Raw genomic sequence first — 22,213 nt, forward strand, 5'->3', positions numbered from 1 at the left:
AGATGACATTGGACCGGATGACAGTGTTTCTAATGTGTCAAAACATAAATCAAACCACAAATCAAGTTCTTCATCACGTGCATCTTCAACATCCTCTGCTCGCATTAAAGCTCAGGCAGAAAAGGCTGCTCTCATGGAACGGGTTGCCGCTCTGCAGAAAAGGCATGACCTTGAGGCACAGGAAGAACAACTGAAAAGGAAGAAAGAACAATTGGAATTAGAGACTGAACTGGCAGCAACCACTGCAAAAATTAATGTACTTGAATCAATGGGATCAAGAAACAGCTCAAGAGTATCTGATGGGATGAACTCGTATTTGAGAAAAGGAACTGCACAAAAGGAGACGTCAGTCAAATTAAATCCACATGCAAAGACCTATTTACCTGATCAAGTGCAACAAAGACAAAATGTGCGGATGGGAACTGAATCTTCTTCCCAGCAACAGGTTGTTCGACCAAAGGAAAGAGCTGATGGACCATCTGCTAGAGCTCAGCAAATGACTCATCTAACACAACAACCTGTATTTAAAGATAAAAATCAAGGTGATATCTATCACATAATTCAAAGGCAAAGTGACATTACAGCTCTTCTCACTCAACAAAATCTCTCTTCTACTTTACCACCAAGAGATATTCCTGTTTATGATGGTGATCCATTGCAATATGGAGTTTTCATCAGGGCATTTGAGAGAGGAGTGGAAAGAAAGACCGATGACTACAGTGACTGTCTGTATTTCCTAGAGCAATACACCAGAGGGTATCCAAAAGATTTAGTCCACAGCTGCCAACATTTGCCTTCAGCTGAGGGATATAAAAGAGCTAAAGATCTGCTTAAAGAACATTTTGGTAATGAACATAAGATTGCCACAGCATACATGGACAAAGCATTTGCCTGGCCAGCGATCAAGCCAGAGGATGTGAAAGCATTGCAAGCGTTTTCATTATTCCTGAGAGGTTGTTGCAATGTAATGCGACAGCTCACCTATATGGAGGAGTTGAATGTTGCTTCCAGTATGAAGACCATTCTTCTAAAGCTGCCTTACAAGCTCAGAGACAAGTGGAGGAATAGGGCATGTCAGCTCCAAGAACAACATGGACGTCGAGCTAGTTTCTCTGACTTGGTAGACTTCATGGAGAGACAAGTGAAGATATTGTCAGATCCACTTTTTGGAAATATCCAGGATGCTAAGACAATTACATCTGTCAAAAGCTCCACCTTTGTCAAAGCAAGAGAAAAGCCGAGACCAAGAGGAAGCAGCTTTGCAACTACTGTAACACCTGTAGAAACAGAAAAACAAGAAACAATTACAACAAATGGAATGAAGAATGTATCTGCCACTAATTCTCAAAATTGCTGTTTGTTCTGTGATAGAGGTGGTCACACATTGGTGCGGTGTCCACAAATCAGGAAAAAGATGCACAGGGAAAAAATAGACTTCTTAAAGAAAAGGGGAGTCTGTTTTGGATGTTTGAAGGTAGGACACATGAGCAAAGACTGCAATAGTCGTCTGACTTGTGACGTGTGCAATAAAAATCATCCTGAAATACTTCACATTGAACAAAAGGACATTGGAAAGAATGCAGAACTGAATGAGAAATCAATTGGGAGCAATGCCGTTCTCTCACCTCATACATGTGGGCATATTGGGGCCGGTGAAGAGGCCTGTCTCTTCTCTATCGTTCCAGTACAAGTAAAGACTCCCAAGGGAGAGACAGTGTTGCAAACTTATGCATTTTTGGATCATGGAAGCTCATCTACATTCTGCACAGAAAGCTTGATGAGAAGATTGAATGTTACAGGACAAAAGGCAAGCATTCTTCTGCGTACAATGAACCAAGAGAAACCTGTGACCAGTCATCATATCTCAGGTTTAGAGGTATCAAGTCTGGACAAAAATGATTTCATACAACTGTCCAATGTATTTACACATAAGACCATGCCTGTTTCCAAGCTCAACATTCCAAGAAAAGAAGACCTGACTCAATGGCCTTACTTGAAGGATGTCAAGATTCATGAAATAGACGCCGGTATTGACCTGCTCATTGGCACAAATGCTTCTAAGGTATTGGAACCTTGGGAGGTGGTCAATAGCCAAGGGGATGGACCATACGCTGTGAGGACCCTACTGGGGTGGGTCATCTATGGTCCCTTGAGAGGAGACAACAACGTCAGGGATGAGAATGGCTGCCCTGTTGCTGCTGTCAATCGAATGTCTATTGTGAATCTAGAGGAGCTACTGGTTAAACAATACAATCATGATTTCAATGAAGTAACCAGCAAGGAAACAGAGGAAATGTCCAGAGAAGAGATTAAATTCTTGGATATGGTGAATCACTCAATAAAAATGACAGATGGTCACTACTGCCTAGACTTACCTTTCAAGCAAAAAAATTCCCAGCATGCCAAATAACCGTTGCATAGCAGAGCAGCGCATCCAAAGCCTGAAACGCAAGTTTGGTAAAAATGAGATGTTTCACAATGAATATACAACTTTTCTCAAAGAAATGATCGACAACGGCTATGCTGAAATGATACCAGTAGATCAACTGAATCGTAATGATGGGGAACTCTGGTATATCCCACATCACGGGGTGTATCACTCAAGGAAAGGAACCTTAAGAGTGGTCTTCGACTGCGGTGCTGGCTTTAAGGGAACATCACTCAATGAACAATTGCTTCAGGGTCCAGATCTTACCAACTCACTCATCGGAGTACTCATCAGATTCAGACAAGAGCCGGTTGCCCTGATGGCTGACATCAAAGCAATGTTTCACCAGGTCAAAGTGTCAGAAAAACATATAGACTATCTGCGATTCCTATGGTGGCCTGATGGTGATGTGCAGCAGGATCTCGTCGAATACCGGATGAAAGTGCACCTCTTTGGAGCAGTGTCATCACCGAGTTGTGCAAACTTTGCACTAAGAAAGACCGCTGAAGATAACAAAGCTCACTTTCCAGCAGAGGTTACAGAAACCGTAATGAACAACTTTTACGTAGATGATTGCTTAAAATCCATGTCCACAGAACAGGACGCTGTTCTTATGGTAAGAGACCTGACTGCTCTCTGCCAGAAGGGAGGTTTCGTATTGTCAAAGTGGATCAGCAACAGCCGTAAAGTATTGGCATGCATTCCACAAGAATACAGAACCAAAGAGACAAAAGAGTTGGACTTGGACAGGGACAACCTGCCGATGGAAAGAGCACTAGGATTGCACTGGTGCGTTGAAACAGATGTGTTCATGTTCAGAATTACTGCACAGCCACGAGCATACACCAGACGTGGCATCTTGTCTGTGGTTGGCTCTGTATACGACCCTTTAGGATTCCTAGCACCATTTATTCTGCCAGCCAAACTGATTATGCAGGAACTCTGTAAAAAAAACCTTGGATGGGATGAAAACATACCCCAAACTGTTTCTCAGCAGTGGACAGGATGGTTGGCAGACCTGAACAAGCTGACAGAGTTTAGAGTGGACCGTTGCATGAAGCCCACAAGCTTTGGTCAAATCAGAAATGCAGAGTTGCACCACTTTTCAGATGCAAGCGAAAGTGGATACGGTACGGTTTCATATCTTAGACTGGAAAACAATGATGAAGAGGTGCATGTTGCTTTCATGATAGGGAAAGCAAGAGTATCACCATTAAAGCAAGTAACGATTCCCAGATTGGAGCTCACAGCTGCAGTTCTAGCTGTCAAAGTTGACAGAATGCTTCGGAAGGAATTACAGCTTCAGCTGAACAAATCCATCTTCTGGACTGATAGCACAACAGTGCTGAAATATATCAACAATGAAACCAAACGTTTCCGAACATTCGTAGCAAATAGGATCTCCTTTGTAAGGGATACTACCGATGTGTCACAATGGAGATATGTTAGCACCAAGGAAAATCCAGCAGATGAAGCCTCTAGGGGGCTAACAGCAAATCGCTTCTTAAGCTGCAAAAGATGGATCAAGGGACCAGAGTTTCTCTGTCAACCAGACAGAGAATGGCAGAAACCTCATTTGGAAACTGTAATCTCTGCCAATGATCCGGAAGTCAAGCAAGACATCACAAGCTACCTCATTGTTAAAGGTCCATTGAACCCCACCAGCTCTCTGATAAGTTATTTCTCTTCATGGAGAAGTCTGATGACAGCTGTAGCTTGGCTACTTAAAGTAAAAACAACCAACTTACTGCTGACTAGAAAAAGAAAGGAGATTCAGACTGCTGCGAGTAACTTTAAAGATGAGTCCAGCCAACTAAAGGAGATGCAAGCTTTTAAAGCAACACTCCAAAGACAGTGTTTAAATCCTGAGGATCTGATGCATGCAGAACGTGCAGTTATTTCTTTCAGTCAAAGACAAAGCTTTGAAGAAGAACTATCTACGCTAGAGGCTGGTAAAATTGGAGTTAAAAGAAGCAGTCATCTGTACAAACTGGACCCGGTGTTGGATGATGGACTTCTGAGAGTAGGTGGTCGCCTGAGTAGACTAGCGATGCCTGAAGAAGCCAAGCATCCAGTTATTCTCTCGAAAGACCTGCACATATCCACACTATTGCTACGACATATCCATGAACAACTTGGCCACGGTGGAAGAAATCATATGCTATCTCGACTTCGTAAAAAATACTGGATTATCAAAGCTAACTCAGCAGCAAGAAGGATCATAACAGATTGTGTTGTGTGCAAACGACAGCGGGGAAGAGTTGGAGAGCAGAAAATGGCAGACTTACCCCTGGAAAGGATTCTACCAGACAAGCCTCCATTTACAAATGTTGGAGTAGACTACTTCGGTCCTATAGAGATCAAGAGAGGACGAAGTCTTGTTAAAAGATATGGCGTAATCTTCACCTGCATGGCAAGCAGGGCAGTACATCTTGAAATCGCATATAGTCTTGACACAGATTCCTGCATCCATGCATTACGAAGATTTATTTGTCGACGAGGTCAAGTGTTGTCTTTAAGATCAGACAATGGCACAAATTTTATTGGAGCTGTAAGAGAACTGAGAGAAGCACTCAATGCCTTGAATCAGGACAAAATCCAGACTGCTATGCTTCAGAAGGGAATAAAATGGTACTTTAACCCCCCAGCAGGATTGCATCACGGTGGTGTATGGGAGCGCTTGATCCGCATGGTTCGAAATGTACTGCACTCTGTTCTTAGCCAACAAGTTCTGGATGACGAAGGGTTGCAAACTTTAATTTGTGAAGTTGAAGCAATTTTAAATGATCGACCCATTACAAAGCTTTCTGAGGACCCAATGGACCTGGAAGCACTCACCCCAAACCACCTTCTTCTGTTGAAAACCAAGCCAATACTACCGCCTGGACTCTTCGTAAAAGAGGACTTATACCTAAGGCGCAGATGGAGACAAGTACAATACATGGCAGATCTCTTCTGGAAAAGGTGGACACAGGAATACTTACCTTTAATCCAAGAACGTCAGCGGTGGTCAAAGGTAAAAAGGAACTTTGCTCCAGGTGACATAGTTGTGGTGGTTGACTCCACTGCACCACGAGGCTCCTGGTTAATGGGCAGAATACTGGAGACGAAAGCAGATGCACAAGGCCTTGTGCGTACCGTTCGGCTTCAGACAAAAAACAATATATTGGAAAGACCAATAACAAAGATATGTCTGATTAAAGAGACTGAGATTGAGAAGGACTGATGGTAAAGACCAGATTCCACCATGTGCCATGTTCTGGACACCTCTGGCCCAAACAAAAATAAAAAAAAGTGTATAATGTATATAGCTCCTTTCATTATTTTTTGGTAATTGTTATTTGTTATATAAGACAATTAGGGGCCGGTGTGTAGGAGCCATTTATGTTTATTGTTTGCATAATATTTTATTTTGTTTGGATATATTTATATTTATATTTTGGACTTAGATCTTATATATTAATATTTTTTCATAACCTGTGATACTTTTTTAGGATACTTTGATGAATAAAAAAAAGAAAAAGAAAAAAGCAAAGAAAAAAAAAAGCAAATGTTTTCAAGATAGAAATCTTTTATAACAACAATATACACTACTGGTCAGAACCCAGCCATTAGGGAGGCACAAGCCAGTGCACTCTTAGTGCCGGTCCCAAGCCCGGATAAATGGGGAGGGTTGCGTTAGGAAGGGCATCCAGCGTAAAACATGTGCCAAATCAAATATGCGGGTCACAAATAAGAATTTCATACCGGATCGGTCGAGGCCCGGGTTAACAACGACCGCCTCAGGTATCGTTAGCCAACAGGGTACCGGTGGAAATTGGGCTACTGTTGGCCGAAGGAGGAGGAGGAGAGGAGGAAGACGTCTACAGAGGCGACAGGGAAAGGAGATGTAGAGGACAGGGTGGGATGGAGACGGATGATCCACTGTGGCGACCCCTATTGGGAGCAGCCGAAAGAAAAAGAAGATACACTACTGGTCAGTAATTTTTTTCTTTATTTTTTTTTAAATAAATCAATAATTTTATTCAGCAAGGATGTGTTAAATTGATAAAAAGTGATAATAAAGAAGATTTATATATATTTTATTTTGAATAAATGCAGTTCTTTTTAACCTTTTATTCATCACATATATTAGGCAGCAGAACTGTTTCCATCACTCATAATAAATCAGAATATTAGAATGATTTCTAAAGGATCATGTGATTGACTGGATGTCACATGTGACACTGAAGACTGGAGTAATGATCCTGAAAATTCAGCTTTGCATCACCGAAATAAATGATCATTTAAAGTATAATAAATTGAAAACCAATTATTTGAAATTGTAATAATATATCACAATATTAAATTTTTTTCTGTATTTTTGATCAAATAAATGCAGGCTTGATGAGCAGAAGAGACTTCTTTCAAAAACATTAAAAAATAGTAATGTGTCCAAACTTTTGGCCTGTACTGTATATATTCCCCTTTTCTACGTCCGAGCCGCTGCCCTTGAGGAACTCTCTGCTCCTGCTGTTCTGAAGCGTTTTTGCTCGTCTAGCGTTTTCTACTTGTTTCAGAATTTAAAAGTAACATTTGCATAATGTTTGCAAAATGATCAAATGAAATGTTCTCTTAACCAAGAAAAAAACATTAAAAACAAAACTGTCTGTTGTGTTCTAATAAAAGTTCAACATCAAAGGTCAAACACTCCAGAAATGAGGTCAAACTATCATCATCATCATCATCATCATCACTAAAGCAATACAGTTATTAAAGTCATAAAGCGATAAATGGGTTTGTTCCAGTCTCAGATCGTTCAGCATGAAGAGTTTTCTTCGGCTTCCTCTGAAGTGGCCTTCACCATTTTATATACCGTAAAACATAATGCCTCATATTACACAGTATAAGCATCAGCAGGGAAACATGTTGATTCTTCTGTAAGTTAATTAGTTTATATCAGTCAAAGTGTAATGTTAAATCTTTGCATGCTATTTCACTCCTACATAGAGAGACACTATTGAAACTTTCACTATCATACAGTTATAATCTGCCTTTATCAGTTTATAGCCTGTGTGTTCTGCGTCATCTCTATAGGCGAGTCTAAATCATCGATCGAGGTTGTGGAGGATCTGTGGGAATGATCTGAAAGCACGTGATGAACCTCACACTATATTAGTGAGCGATGCAGGACAGATGAAGAAAGAGGAACCTGAAACTGATCTTGTAAGTACACATCAGTTCCTTTTATGCAGGATACGATTTTTAACAGATGCTCATAACAATAATCATATATAAAATATACAATATAAAATATAGCCTACAATATAAAATAGCTTGCTTCTATTAAAATCTAAGATGTGATATGATCTCTCTTCATGCTCACTGAAAAGAAATTATTTATAAATGTTCAACTTCCAAAAATAAAAGATGTGTCAGGCATTATGGGAGGCTTTTGGCGCCTGTAGCTTTATTGTACAGTTCATATCTGTATACAGCTGTCATGAATTCAGCCTCTGTGGCTCCCTCCGCTCACCACCAGAGGTCACCATCACCTGAGTACTAACTCTTTGGACTTAATTTCCCATATACCCCGTACCTGTGGCTGATTTCACTCACAGGTGTTTTCCATTGACTCTGAACTATTTAAACTGTTCTCCCAGCTTCCTCATTGAGAAGTCTTGTCTTGCCATTTCCGAGCGTTTATTCCGTGTGTGATATGACCTGGACTGTTTACTGGACTCTGATTCTTTGCCGTCTGCCTTGTCGTTTGATTATCCTGTGTGTTTGCCGCCTGCCCTGATCTTCAGCCTGAACTCTGACTTTGATTCTGCCTTATCTACATTGTGTTTGAAGCCCGTGATTGAACTCTGCCTGTTTGACTTGCATTCTGTTTTAATAAAGCTGCATATGGATCCTCACGACACCGACTCCTCGTTACAATAGCATTATCTAATGGTGACTTCATATGCTTTGTGCTTTATTTAAAGCATTCTTCAGTTCCCAACAGAAAAAAACTTGCTTTACCTTAAAGGAGAACTCCGGTCAATTTTAACATTGAGCTCATTTTTTTGTACATTTGGAGTGCTGTCAGTACAGAGAACAACGACAAAAATCGGTGTTGCCTACACCGAGTTATTCTATTTTTAAAATTTGCACCCTGTTGACTTCAATGGGGCAAGTTTTAAACCTGCTTTTAGCCTCTTAACATCCTTGATGTGTCATTACAAGTGCACAGGTCATGTGAGTGATTCCTTCTGAGTGAACACGAGTGAATCTGACTGCAGAAGATGTGAAAGATGTGTATAAAAATGATGTTATTTAAGCCAGCGCAAATACCTGTGTTTACATCCTGTTTTTCGGTTGAAGTCCAAAGTAGTCGATTGCCGAGTTCACGCGCGTGATCATAGGTATTAAACCTATGCGTGTGAACTCTGCAATCGACTACTTTGGACTTCAACCGAAAAACAGGATGTAAACACAGGTATTTGCGCTGGCTTAAATAACATCATTTTTATACACATCTTTCACATCTTCTGCAGTCAGATCCACTCGTGTTCACTCTGAAGGAATCACTCACATGACCTGTGTAAGGGATAATCCACGGCTAGCCATGCATTAAAGGATTTTAATGCACGACGTAGAGGCGAAGAACCACCCGACGCGAAGCGGAGGGTGGTTGCCTCTACGAAGTGCATTAAAATTCTTTAATGCATGGCTAGCCGTGGATTATCCCGCTTATACCTTGGTTATTTGCCAAGTTAAAAATAAGTTAAAGCTGTAACTGATGTTTACAGTGTATATTTTTAACAGACGTGTAAAAATGACGGTTATTTCTTAAGTTAAGGCTCGTCAGTTCTTGCACTCCGTCCGCTTTAAATAAAGTAGAGCCATCGGATTGCTTTTATTTGAATGAATTCACATTTATTTAAATTCATTATTAAAAGAGAGAGACAGAGAACTGAAGGAGAAGGAACAGAGAGAGAGAGAGAGAGATGCGTGCGCGAGTTACCTGTGTGCGTCGATCTCTTCTTTAAAGTCTAGCAGCTACAGTCCCCTCGTTGCTTAAGCATATAGCTAACTTAATGATTCTTTAATGGATTTATTACAATTATTTATGAATGACAGGCAACACTGATACAAATTAAACGATATTCAAAAATCATCCATTTAGCCTACCTAAACGTTTTCGCGTCTCTCACTCTGCTTGCAAGTGTATCTGTGTTACTATGGTTACCAATGTAGCGGATTAATTTCGAACTGTAATCAAACTGACTGGAACTACCTGTGCATTAAACGGTTTTACTGCACACCTTCCAGCCAATCAGAATCGAGTATTTAAACAGCCCATGGTATAAGCACTTGTAATGACACATCAAGGATGTTAAGAGGCTAAAAGCAGGTTTAGTACTTGCCCCATTGAAGTCAACAGGGTGCAAATTTTAAAAATAGAATAACTCTGTGTAGGCAACACCGATTTTTGTCGTTGTTCTCTGTATTGACAGCACTCCAAATGTACAAAAAAATGAGCTCAATGTTAAAATTGACCGGAGTTCTCCTTTAAGAGTTCAGTGAGTGAGTCAGATCGCTCTGATTGATTCAGTTCAGTAGCCTGAAGGATTCGTCAGATTGATTCAAATTGTACAGTAATCTTTATTTTTCCCTTTACAGGGCAGTTTAAGCAGCTTCAACCTCACAAACATCACGAACATCACAAACCCCGGGCATTTACAATAATTCTTCATAGCTACTATTAAAATTCACGTACCTTTATCTTTGTTTCAAATAAGCATTTACACTCATAACTGCATTTGAAAGGAAAGACCTAGAAGCTTTAACGCTCCTCCACTTGGACACTATCTCGCCTACCCGAGGGAAGCAGTTCACATCCTGAAAACAACATGTGGGATGTATCATCCAAGATAGTCTAAGAACATTCGTCTCACACAGAGCAGACTCTGAATAATGCGCTGAAGCTGTGATCTACTTTTAACATTTAATCCATAAAATCAACAGATCATAGCAAAGGTCAAAACAGTTTCAATAAAAGATCTATAAAACATTATCAATATAGGTTTATCCACTTCAAAGGACTGAAGCTTCCTCCATAAATGTAGGCAATCGTTTTTGTGCTTTCGATATAATAAGATTTGTGTTTTCCAGCCACCTAAGCTTATCATCAATTAATGTACCCAAATACTTGTATGAACTGACCGTCTCAACTTCTTTACCCGCAATAACTACTTTAGATGGAGTTTCAACAGAATTATATAATTCTGAATGCCTTTGATTCACTCAAAAGAGCCGACTCAAAAGAACCGTTTCACACGAGTCATTCGTTCGGGGCTCAGGATAATCTGGTCGCGCTGAATGCCTTTGATTCGGGGCAATGAAATCTGGTTGTCACATGATGGGTCAGAACATTCTGCTGGAGTAGGGATTATGAGGTATAATTTTAATGGTAACATTTTGGAAACCAGTATTGATCCTTCAGGACACTTCTTGCTAATGGTTGTTGTTGTCAGTCATTTTATGTTGATTATTGTCAACATCTATGGTTACAACTCTGTTACAGAAAACTGTGCTTTCTTTAACACCCTAGATCAAAAACGTCTCCGGTTACTTTCGTAACCTCGGTTCCCTGAAAGGCAAGGAACGAGACATTACGGATGTCGTATATGGGAACTCCTCTCATCCTTCACTTCTGCTGAAATCTTATAGGCTAACGCCAGCAGAGCTGGCCAATTGACGCAAATATGCAAATACTGAAACACCGTTGCAGTTATAATGCAAGTGCAGCGTCAATTCCCTTCAGAATCGAACAAACGCTAAATCAATAGCGAACACGGCGGCGAGCGTAATGTCTCGTTCCTTGCCTTTCAGGGAACCGAGGTTACGAAATTAACCGGAGACGTTCCCTATCAAGGCTACGGAACTCGACATTACGGATGTCGTATATGGGAACTGTATAGAATCCCGCCGTGGCAGCAAACCACTGAAAACAGACCCAATACAAACCTCGCCCCCAGAATGTAAGCGCCTGATAGGCCGAGATTGACCAATAGTGAACCTCTAACCTCCGATAGGTCCAAAGGGACCAATCACAAGCTCACAAACACTACCGGAATTTGCATATCCCGGGAAGTATAAATGGGGGAAGGTTGCACTGTAGACCAACAGGGCAACAACAACAGAGAAAGCCAACGCATAGCGGTGACAATAGTACAACACACAATAGCACACAGAACAACTCATGAGCAAAGCGCAGAGCAGCTCTCTAATGCTGTGTAAATGATCAACTCACCGAAAGCACTCGAGACGCTACAGAGGGCAAATCCAACTTGTAAAATCTGGCAAACGTGTTCTGAGAAGACCAGCCAGCCGCAAGACATAAATCCTGAATAGACATACCCTTAGTCCAAGCCCACGAGGAGGCAATCGCCCTAGTCGAATGAGCCTTGATGTTCAGGGGACATTCCTGTCCCAGACAATCATAAGCCAAAACAATAGCGTCCACAATCCAGTGAGCAAGCCTCTGTTTAGAGACCCCCCGTCCCTTGTTGCATCCACCAAAGCACACAAACAGCTGGTCCGATTGTCGAAACGCGGCCGAGCGAGAAATGTATTCTCGGAGCGTTCTGACTGGGCAAATAGCACTCTGAGCATCCGAACCCTGAGAGGTTGATGGCTCAGCGGACAGGGCAGGCAGAGAAACGATCTGCGCTCTGAACGGGGTATTGAGCGACTTAGGAACGTAACCCGGCCTCGGTCTGAGAATAACATTACAGTTTCCCGGTCCAAAGCGAATACAATCTTCACTTACAGAGAAAGCCTGTAAATCCCCGACCCGTTTCGCCGAGGCGAGAGCGAGAAGCAGAGCCGTTTTTAGCGATAGCTCCTTAATGGCAATCGCGGCAAGGGGCTCGAAAGGCGGTCGTGACAAAGCCTCCAAGACCAAAGCTAAGTCCCACGGCGGCACAGAAGGCGGCCGAGCAGGGCACAATCTCCTAGCTCCCCTGAGGAACCGTGTCACCGACGCATGTCTACCGATAGACTGTCCGTCAACAGGGGGGTGAAACGCGGCAATAGCGGCCACGTATACCTTCAGAGTGGATGGTAGGCTCCCTTCATCCATCCTATACTGAAGGAAGCGTAGAATATCCGACACAGAACAGTCCGCTGGGTCTAAACCGACATCCTGACACCATTTAGAGAATACACCCCACTTCAGAGCATACAAACGCCTGTTGGACGGAGCTCGCGCCTCTGCGATAGTATTCAAAACTCGCGAATGCAGCGCGTCCTGCTCGCTCAGCGACCCTGCAGCGGCCACACGTGGAGGCTCCACAGCCCGGGGCTGGGATGCCAAATCGTTCCGCCCGCCTGAGACAGAAGGTCCTTCCTGAGCGGAATCTCCCATGGCTGCCCTGCTAGTAACTCTATCAAATCCGCGAACCAGGGCTGATTCGGCCAGTTCGGGGCTACCAGAGTCACCGCCGCCTTCTCCTCCCTGATTTTGCACAACACCATGGGCAAAACTTTCACCGGAGGAAAAGCATAGAGACAGACTCTCGGCCATCGTGCAGTCAGCGCGTCCACCTCCCGAGGGGAACGGGACAGCGAGAAGAACATCTGACAGTGCGTGTTCTCGCTCGTCGCAAAGAGGTCGACCTCCGCCCTGCCAAAACGATTCCATATCAGCTGAACCGTCCCGGGGTGAAGCCTCCACTCCCCTTGGGGAATCCCTTTTCTCGAGAGCATATCCGCCCCGCGATTTAGAACACCGGGGATGTGCGCCGCTCTCACCGAGAGGAAAAACCGGTCCGCCCATAGCAGAAGGGATTCCGCCTGCCTGAATAGGGCTTTGGAATGTACACCGCCCTGGCGATTTATGTACGAGACCACAGAAGTGTTGTCGGTCCGAATCAACACATGCTGCTGCTCCAGCTGAGACCGGAAGGCTCTGAGAGCTAGAGCGACCGCTTCTAGCTCCAAGCGATTTATGTGCCACTCCGTCTGCTTCTCTGACCACCGACCCGAGGCGGGCTTGCCTAAGCAGACCGCTCCCCATCCGGTGGATGAAGCGTCCGTCAGGACCTCCACTCGCCGTGTCACTAAGCCCATAGGGACACCTGCGCTGAAGAGATCCGGGTTCCTCCAAGGAACCAGGGCACGGGCGCATCCGCCGGTGACCATGACGCGCTTGTGGCCAGAATACCACGCACTCGGGGGAACGCGCGCTTTCAGCCAGAGTTGAAGCGGTCTCATATGCAGCAGCCCCAGATGACATACCGAAGATGCCGCTGCCATCCGTCCCAGTAGCCTCTGAAACTCTTTCAGTGGGACGAGCCTGCCCGGTCTGAAGAGACCGAGAGAAGAACTCAGAGCCTCCGCTCGCTCGGGGGACAGGCGCGCTCTCATTCTCACCGAATCCAAGCACACTCCCAGGAATGTTGTCGTCTGGCTCGGTGTGAGCACACTTTTTTGGACGTTCACCCTCAAACCAAGCATCTCTAAGTGTCGAAGGAGGGCATTCACATGGCTGATCAGCGTTTCTCTCGACTGAGCGAGAACTAGCCAGTCGTCCAGATAGTTCAAGACGCGCATTCCGCTCGATCTGAGGGGTGAAAGTGCCGCGTCTACACATTTCGAAAACGTTCGGGGGGCTAGGGCCAGTCCAAACGGAAGCACCGTATATTGGTACGCCGAATCCTCGAACGCAAACCTCAGGAATCGTCTGTGACGCTTCACTATCTGAATATGAAAATAAGCGTCCTTTAAATCCACTGAAGCGAACCAATCCCCGGGGCGAATTTGCGCCAGGATTTGTTTCAGTGTTGTCATCCTGAAGGCGCGCTTGTGAAGCGCTCTGTTGACAGGTCTCAGATCCAGAATGGGACGGAGACCCCCTCCCTTCTTCGGCACGACGAAGTAGCGGCTGTAGAACCCGCTTTCCCGCTCGCTCGGGGGAACTGGTTCTATAGCCTTCTTTTCGAGCAAGCTGCACACTTCCTGCCTCAGCACGTGAGCGTTTTGGGGCAAAGTTAATGACTGAATTACGCCGCGGAAGCGGGGTGGTCTGCGTTTGAACTGAAGCGTGTACCCGCGCCGAATTATATTCAACACCCACGGTGAAATGCCCGGAATAGCTTCCCATGCTGCCTGAAAACGACTGAGCGTGGGCTGATCTAAACCTGCGGTCATCGCCGCTGCGGTCATGGCCGCTGTGTGAGTGCTGGGGGTAGCTATTGACCGTGGCTCTGCGCTGCTCGAAGGCAGGGCGAGTAACACAGTGTGTGGTGCAAGAGGAGAAAAAAGCTCTGTTTGTGAAGTAGTGATTTGTTTTATTGCAACAGCATTGTTTACATTTACATTCACAACACAACTGCACGCGTCGCTCGCAGAACTCCGAGGGACCAAGTGCATTAGAGCGCGCCGCTTGGACGCGGGGCCGAACTGGCGCTTTCTCCTCCTCTTGCCCGAGAGGTCAGGAAGACTGCTTGGGCCTCGCAGGCGACGCGGTGGGCTTCCTGCGCGGGCTCCTCTGCGTCCTCCTGTTACCCGCCCCCTGCCACTGACCGCTACGGCCCCTACGGGCGTCCTGTCCCGGGCGAGGCGCTGTTTGTCTCCTGGCCGCAGCCTGTGGTTGGCGGCCTGAGGCTGAGGACGAACGTGAGCGCGGCTGTGGCGGCGGCGGCGGCGGCGCTCTCCGGGGAATAACGTGGCTCATAGCCTTGGCCTTCTTTTGCGTCTCCGAGTAACGCTCGGTGACTTTCTCCATCGCGTCACCGAACAGGCCTGCAGGGGAAATGGGCGCATTCAGGAGCGTCTTCCTGTCGGCTTCCTGTACGTCCGACAAAGTGAGCCACAGATGTCTGTGGAGGACCACGAGGAAGCCCATAGAGCGGCCGATCGCCTGGGCCGAGCGCTTCGTGGCCAGGAGCGCGAGGTCCGTGGCCGAACGGAGATCCCGGATGGCGTCAGCGTCAATAGAGGCGGCGCCATCCAGAGACTTCAGCTGCTTTGCCTGTAGCACTTGGAGAAGGGCCATGGCATGCAGCGCGGATACCGCCTCCCCCGCGGCACCGAAGGCCTTGTTAGCCTGGTGGGCCGTAAATCTGCAGGCTCGGGACGGCAGGCTGCGGTCCGAGCCCAGGGCGGGAGCCGACGGGCAGAGGTGAGCGGCGACGGTCTCCTCGACGGGGGGGATGCTGAGGTAACCGTGGTCCCCCGCATCGTCCACGGGGGCAAACATGGCCTGGGTGGAAGTGAGGGTGCGCGCCGATTGCGGGGCCGCCCACGACTTCACCACGTGCTCATGCACGTCGGGGAAAAACGGTGTTCCTCTCTTCGAAGCGGCCTGGCGGCGGCTCGATTGCAGGAACCACGAATCCAGCTTGCTCTTTGATGGTTCATCAGGAGCTTTCCACTCGAGGTCCAGTTCCTCGACGGCCTTCGAGAGGACACGAAAGAGCTCGTCCTGTAGGTCCGCCGGGGAGTCCTGCCCCGCGGCCCCGGGCGCGGCCTGCTCCGCACCCCAGTCGATCTCGGAGGCCGACAGCGACATGGAGTCGTCCTCCTCACTCACCCCGAAGGAAATGAAGTCGGCGACGTCGCGTGGGGGTTGAAAGGTGGGGTCGGGGAAGCTCACCGGGGAGCGGACCTCGACTCCGCGGTTGGGGGGGGCTACCAGCGGCTCGGAGGCGGCGGTAGGCCCAATCCCCGCTATTGCGCGAGCTTCCTCCCTCCTGGCTCTGAGGACTCGGAGGGGCATGTCCGCGCAGAGGTCGCAGGACCCTCCGTCCCCGAGGGCTGACTCGGCATGGGCCAGCCCCAAGCACGCGATGCAAAACAGGTGCGTGTCGGTGGGGGCGATGGGGGCCGAGCACAGGTTACAGGTAGCTGCCATCGGATGCAGGAGACAGTGTAAGTATCTCCGACGCAACTTCGACGACGGCGAATATATTCCAGTATTTTGAAGTATCAGCTTTCTAGCACACGATTTAAGCGTGAAGAGAGAGATTCTGAAGGGAATTGACGCTGCACTTGCATTATAACTGCAACGGTGTTTCAGTATTTGCATATTTGCGTCAATTGGCCAGCTCTGCTGGCGTTAGCCTATAAGATTTCAGCAGAAGTGAAGGATGAGAGGAGTTCCCATATACGACATCCGTAATGTCGAGTTCCGTAGCCTTGATAGGGAACTTTCATAATTAGGCAAATATCCTTCTGCTTTTCTTCTTTTAGGGGGTGATTTTAACATTGCAATGAATAACATGTTAGATAGGCACCCACCAAGGAAAACAGTTTCCCCAAACTCAAATCTTGTAGCATTTATGGATAAATTTGACTTAGTTGACATCTGGAGAGAAATGTATCCAAATGTAATACAGTACACCTGGAGTAACAAAGACCATTCGAGGCAGTCCAGAATTGATTATTGGTTGATTTCTAATACATTGAGTTGCAATAATATCTCTATTAATATTAGTAACAGCCCACTGACTGACCATAATGCCATTTACATTTTAGTTAATTTATCACAAAATATCGCAATTAATGCCTGCAAACCGTCGCTCTGGAAATTAAACAGCTCCCTCCTTAAATATGAAAGGGCCAAACAACAGATTACTGAACTAATCCAAATTTACTGGGAAAGGGCTAAATCACAAAAATCTTTTGGACGTAACTGGGAGCTTTTAAAATATGAATTAGGGAAATTTTTGAGAAAATTTGGAAGTAATATAGCAAAGCAAAATAGATTATTAGAGGATGAAGTTCTTTCACAACTATCTGCTATATCATTTAAGGAACCATTGACAGATATTCAAAGCATTGAATATTCCAAACTTCAAAGTAAATTAGATGACCTCTATAGATCCAAAGCTAAAGGAGCTTATGTTAGATCCGGGAAAGAATGGCTGGAAGAAGGAGAGCAAAATTCAGCCTACTTTTTTAGGTTGGAAAGATCCAATGCTGCGAATGTTTCGGTTGATCGTCTCCGTACAAATGATAGAGTTCTGGAGAATCATAGGGAAATAGCTTCTTTTTGCTCCAAATTCTATAATGACTTGTATACATCAAAATTTTGTGACAGTTCAGCTAAATCTTCGAAAGGGGCATACTCCCCCGAGAAAATTTGGATTTCTCTGACCTACAAATGTGCAATTTGGGGCTTTTGAAGGCCAAAAAAAAAGAAGTTCACGGCACAGAGCGAAAAAATGTCAAGCGCACAAATCCTAGTGTATATCTGTCCAACAGTTTATTGATAATTTGTTTCTTCACAGTTTTAAATTCCAGTTATTGTGCGTTTGATGCCGATTCATCATCAGTCTCTAACAGGCACACAGCGAGTCATTTAAAAACAACAACAAACATAAAATACAAATAGCCTACATAAAATAAAGTCATTGTATGCAAATCCACAGCCTTGTATCTACAGATCAAGCATTATAATGTGAATATATCATATTGGAGAGAGTTTTACCGTGCATCCTGCTGTAACCGGACGAGGCGCGCGCGCTGTTTGAATAGGCTGGAGATGATCGAATGATTGACAGCCGCAGAGGAGGGAAAAGGAGTTTAACGTTAAACTTCTGTAATGCGTTTAATAAAAATACAACATATTTTACTCACCATATTTCCTTCTTTGCTTGAACTATAATATTCGCGCAAAACGTCCTCCAACTTCTGAATAGAAAAAAACCCCCTGCAGATCCGCTTTAAGCTCTCACTCTAGAAAATGTGTGGGTAAAATTTGTTCCGCGTTGCCAATGTCTAATAACGGATGTGAAAAACAAAGATAGCAAAAAAACAGTTTTGTAAAAATTATTTCACACTCCACATTTAGGGGGGCCACAAGGGGGTCCAAGCTTGTTGTCACAGGGGCACTGGCCCCCCCTGGCCCCCCTCTAGAACCGCCAGTCCTGGCAAATTATTTGTGTCTGTTTCTCTTTCTCCATGTCCATCTGTATTCCTTTAATGCTTTGTGATGTTTAATAAATAAAATAAAAAAAAGTCGCGCTGAATGCCGTTGATTCACTCAAAAGAGCCGACTCAAAAGAACCGGCTCATAAGAGTCATTCGTTCGGGGCTCAGGATAATCTGGTCGCGCTGAATGCCTTTGATTCACGGAAAAGAACCGGTTCATAAGAGTCATTCGTTCGGAGCTCAGGATAATCTGATCGCTCTCTATGCTTTTGATTCACTCAAAAGAACCGGTTCACAAGAGTCATTCGTTCGGGAATCAGGATAATCTGGTCGCGTTTAATGCATTTGATTCACTCAAAAGAGCCGACTCAAAAGAACCGGCTCATAAGAGTCATTCTTTCGGGAATCAGACTAGACTCGTCTCGTTGTTTGTTGTTTATACGCAGAAACAATAGATTTTTGCATCACAAAAAAAACTATAGGCTAGGGCTAGGCATACTGTACTGTAGCCTAGTAGCCTATCAGCCTGAGAGCCGAGAAATGAGATGAAGCAATTGTGTGCCCATCAGAAAGAGGAATATCAGGATATTAATGTTTGTCTTGAGGAGGCAAAGCATCGAAATAGTTGGATGTCAATTAGATAATTTGATCTAAGGTCTGTAAAACGTCATGTTTCTCTTTCTTCTTTGCTGAATTGATGAGCCCTTTTAATTATTAATTCAAATGAATTGACTTATTTTCTTATTCTTGTTTTATTTTCTGTTCATTTTACTTGCATATTATGCCTTTCTGTTGTATTTTTAGAGCCCTTATATAGAAGGAAACACTGTAGAAAACATGCCTAAACGCAAAGGTGAGACACTTTACATTTAAAGCTTATTCATTAATTTCAATAACTGCAATACATAAAATATCATAAAACCAAAGCTCAGATTAATCTCTGTTTTTGTCTGACATTTAAAAGTCATCTTGTCATGTTCTAACAGCGAAGAGGCCGAGGCTGGAGCAGAGCGAGAGGCAGGAGACGCCGGATTATAGATCCACACACACAGGTGGAGGTGAAGAACTCAAAAAATCAAAAAATATATCTGGAGCTTTTGTGAAATGCTTGACCTCTTTCATTATTTTCAGTATGAATGGTCTATATGGCAAGCCTTTTGGACTTTTATTAATTCCTAGGAAATTAATTATTGATATCAACAATAAAAAATTTACTAGTAAAAACTAGTATAATTCTTGATATCTGTAATTGTATTTTTACTTGTTAAATGTCACCATTGGCTCTGGTGACAAAAAATACAATTCTTACTAGTAAAAATGTTTGTTCTTGATATCAACAATGACAATCTAATAATATAAACATTTTTACTAGTAGCAATTCAATTGTTGATATCAAGAACACATTTGCACTAGTAACCACGTAATTATTGACATAAAAAAATATGATTTTTACTAGTAAGAATTGTATTTCTGAATGATATGAAATCTCAATGATAATTCAGTTGTTGATGTCAAAAATGTATTTCTTACTAGTTGAAATTCCAATTTCACATATCAGAAATACATTTCTTACTAGTAAAAATCATAATTTTTTATGTCAATAATGTGGTTACTAGTGCAAATGTCTGTTCTTGATATCAACAATTAAACTCCTACTAGTAAAAATGTTTATATAATTCGATTGTCACTTGTATGGCAAGCCATTTTGACTTTTATTCATTCCCAGGATATTAATTTTTGATATCGACAATTACATTTTTACTAGTAAAAACTATAATTCTTGATATCTGAAATTGTATTTTCACTAGTTAAATGTCACCATAGGCTCCCGTTCAAATTCATTTGTTGATATCAAGAAGTTGAAATTCCAATTTCAGATATACAATTCTTATTAGTAAAACTCATAATTTTTTATATCAATAATTTAAAAAAACGGCATGATAAAAAAATATCATGAATGTGATTGTTACTAGTAAGAAAGCCATTTTAGATTTCTGAAATTATTCTCCTAATTATTGATATCAGAAATTCATTTTCAGACATCAGAAATAACAAGTGTAACATGCTGAAATACATTTACAGATATCAAGATTTGAACTAGTGACAATTGAATGGTTGATACCAAGAATTTGTATTTTTACTAGTAACAAAGCAATTATTGAGATAAAAAATTATGATTTTTTTTAATATTAATAATTGTATTTCTGTAAAGTGAAATTTAAATTTAAACTTCTTGATATCAACAAATTGAATTTGAATGGCAGCCTATGGTGAAAATACAGTTACAGATATCAAGATTTATAGTTTTTACCAGTTGAAATTTGATCCTTGATATCAAGAATTTGTATTTCTTTGAGTGATGATGTAATTTTTGTGATGATGTAAAATTGAATTGTTGATATCAAGAATTTATCTAGGAATGAATAAAAGTCAAAATGGCTTGCCATAAATGGTCCAACATGATCAGAGAAGTGCTTGAGTATGTAACGTGTCCTTTACCACAAGATCAAATATGTAACATTAAGGTCCCAGGGAACTTTAGCTAATGTTCTGGTTCTTTCTATGTTTGGTTTGTATCTCAGAGGTTGTCGTCGTCAGTGATTCACTCTGGTGTCCAGAGTTCATCCAGGAGCTTCTCCCGTCTGCGGAGCGAACGGCTCTCCTCTATCATCTGTCATTCCTGTGTCTGGGAGGCTTCCCGAAGCTGGAGCGTCTGATCCGAGAACGAGCTATTGACACACAAATGCTGTTCGGATCCTCTGAGGCTGTTCTGCTGAAGGTGAGACTAAAAAAAAAAACAGAATTGTGAGATGGAAATTTAGAATTTCCGAGAAAAAAAGTATGAATTATGAGACGGAAATTTAGAATTCCGAGAAAAAAGTATGAATTGTGAGATGTAAACTCAGAATTCTGTGGAAAAAAAGTACGAATTGTGAGACGGAAATTTCGATTTCCTAGAAAAAAAGTAATTGTGAGACGGAAACTCGGAATTCCAAGAGAAAAAAGTAAGAATTGTGAGATGGAAACTCGGAATTCCGAGAAGAAAAAAAAAAAAAACAGAATTGTGAGATGGAAACTCAGAATTCTGTGAAAAAAAGTAAGAATTGTGAGACGGAAATTTAGAATTCCGTGAAAAAAAGTAAGAATTGTGAGACGGAAATTTACAATTCCTAGAAAAAAAGTACGAATTGTGAGACGGAAAATTCGATTTCCTAGAAAAAAAGTAATTGTGAGACGGAAACTCCAAATTCCGTGAAAAAAAGTAATTGTGAGACGGAAAATCCAAATTCCGTGTAAAAAGTAATAATTGTGAGACGGAAATTTAGAATTCCGAGAAAAAAAGTACGAATGGTGAGATGGAAATTTAGAATTCCGAGAAAAAAAAAGTATGAATAATGAGACGTAAATGTAGAATTCCGTGGAAAAAAGTACGAATTGTGAGACGGAAAATTCGATTTCCTAGAAAAAAAGTAATTGTGAGACGGAAACTCCAAATTCCGTGAAAAAAAGTAATTGTGAGACGGAAACTCCAAATTCCGTGAAAAAAGTAATAATTGTGAGACGGAAATTTAGAATTCCGAGAAAAAAAGTACGAATGGTGAGATGGAAATTTAGAATTCCGAGAAAAAAAAAGTATGAATAATGAGACGTAAATGTAGAATTCCGTGGAAAAAAGTACGAATTGTGAGACAGAAATTTCGATTTCCTAGAAAAAAGTAATTGTGAGACGGAAACTCCAAATTCCAACAAAAAAAAGTAAGAATTGTGAGATGGAAATTCGGAATTCCGAGAGAGAAAAAAAACATAATTGTCTGATGTAAAGTTAGAATTCCGTGGAAAAAAAGTAAGAATTGTGAGACGGAAATTTAGAATTCC

At 43.0% G+C, this 22,213-nt stretch overlaps 1 protein-coding gene across 2 annotated transcripts in view; it reads left to right on the forward strand.

Annotated features, from left to right (window-relative positions):
* LOC307153222 (uncharacterized protein) overlaps positions 1-22,213 on the forward strand; it is a 127,002-nt gene that overhangs the window by 99,941 nt on the left and 4,848 nt on the right. The window contains exons 1-5 of one of the 2 annotated variants that reach the window (XM_079862495.1): positions 5,162-6,404; positions 7,505-7,633; positions 19,142-19,190; positions 19,324-19,395; positions 20,920-21,116. In XM_079862495.1, the coding sequence (XP_079718621.1) occupies positions 6,345-6,404; positions 7,505-7,633; positions 19,142-19,190; positions 19,324-19,395; positions 20,920-21,116 (507 nt within the window). In that variant the 5' untranslated portion in view covers positions 5,162-6,344. Of the gene's footprint in view, positions 1-5,161; positions 6,405-7,504; positions 7,634-19,141; positions 19,191-19,323; positions 19,396-20,919; positions 21,117-22,213 lie in introns of those variants that run through there. The other variant, XM_079862496.1, reaches the window with a different exon arrangement.

This window comes from Squalius cephalus, assembly GCF_949319135.1.
Source record: "Squalius cephalus genome assembly, chromosome: 25".
NCBI classification, from domain to species: Eukaryota; Metazoa; Chordata; class Actinopteri; order Cypriniformes; family Leuciscidae; genus Squalius; species Squalius cephalus.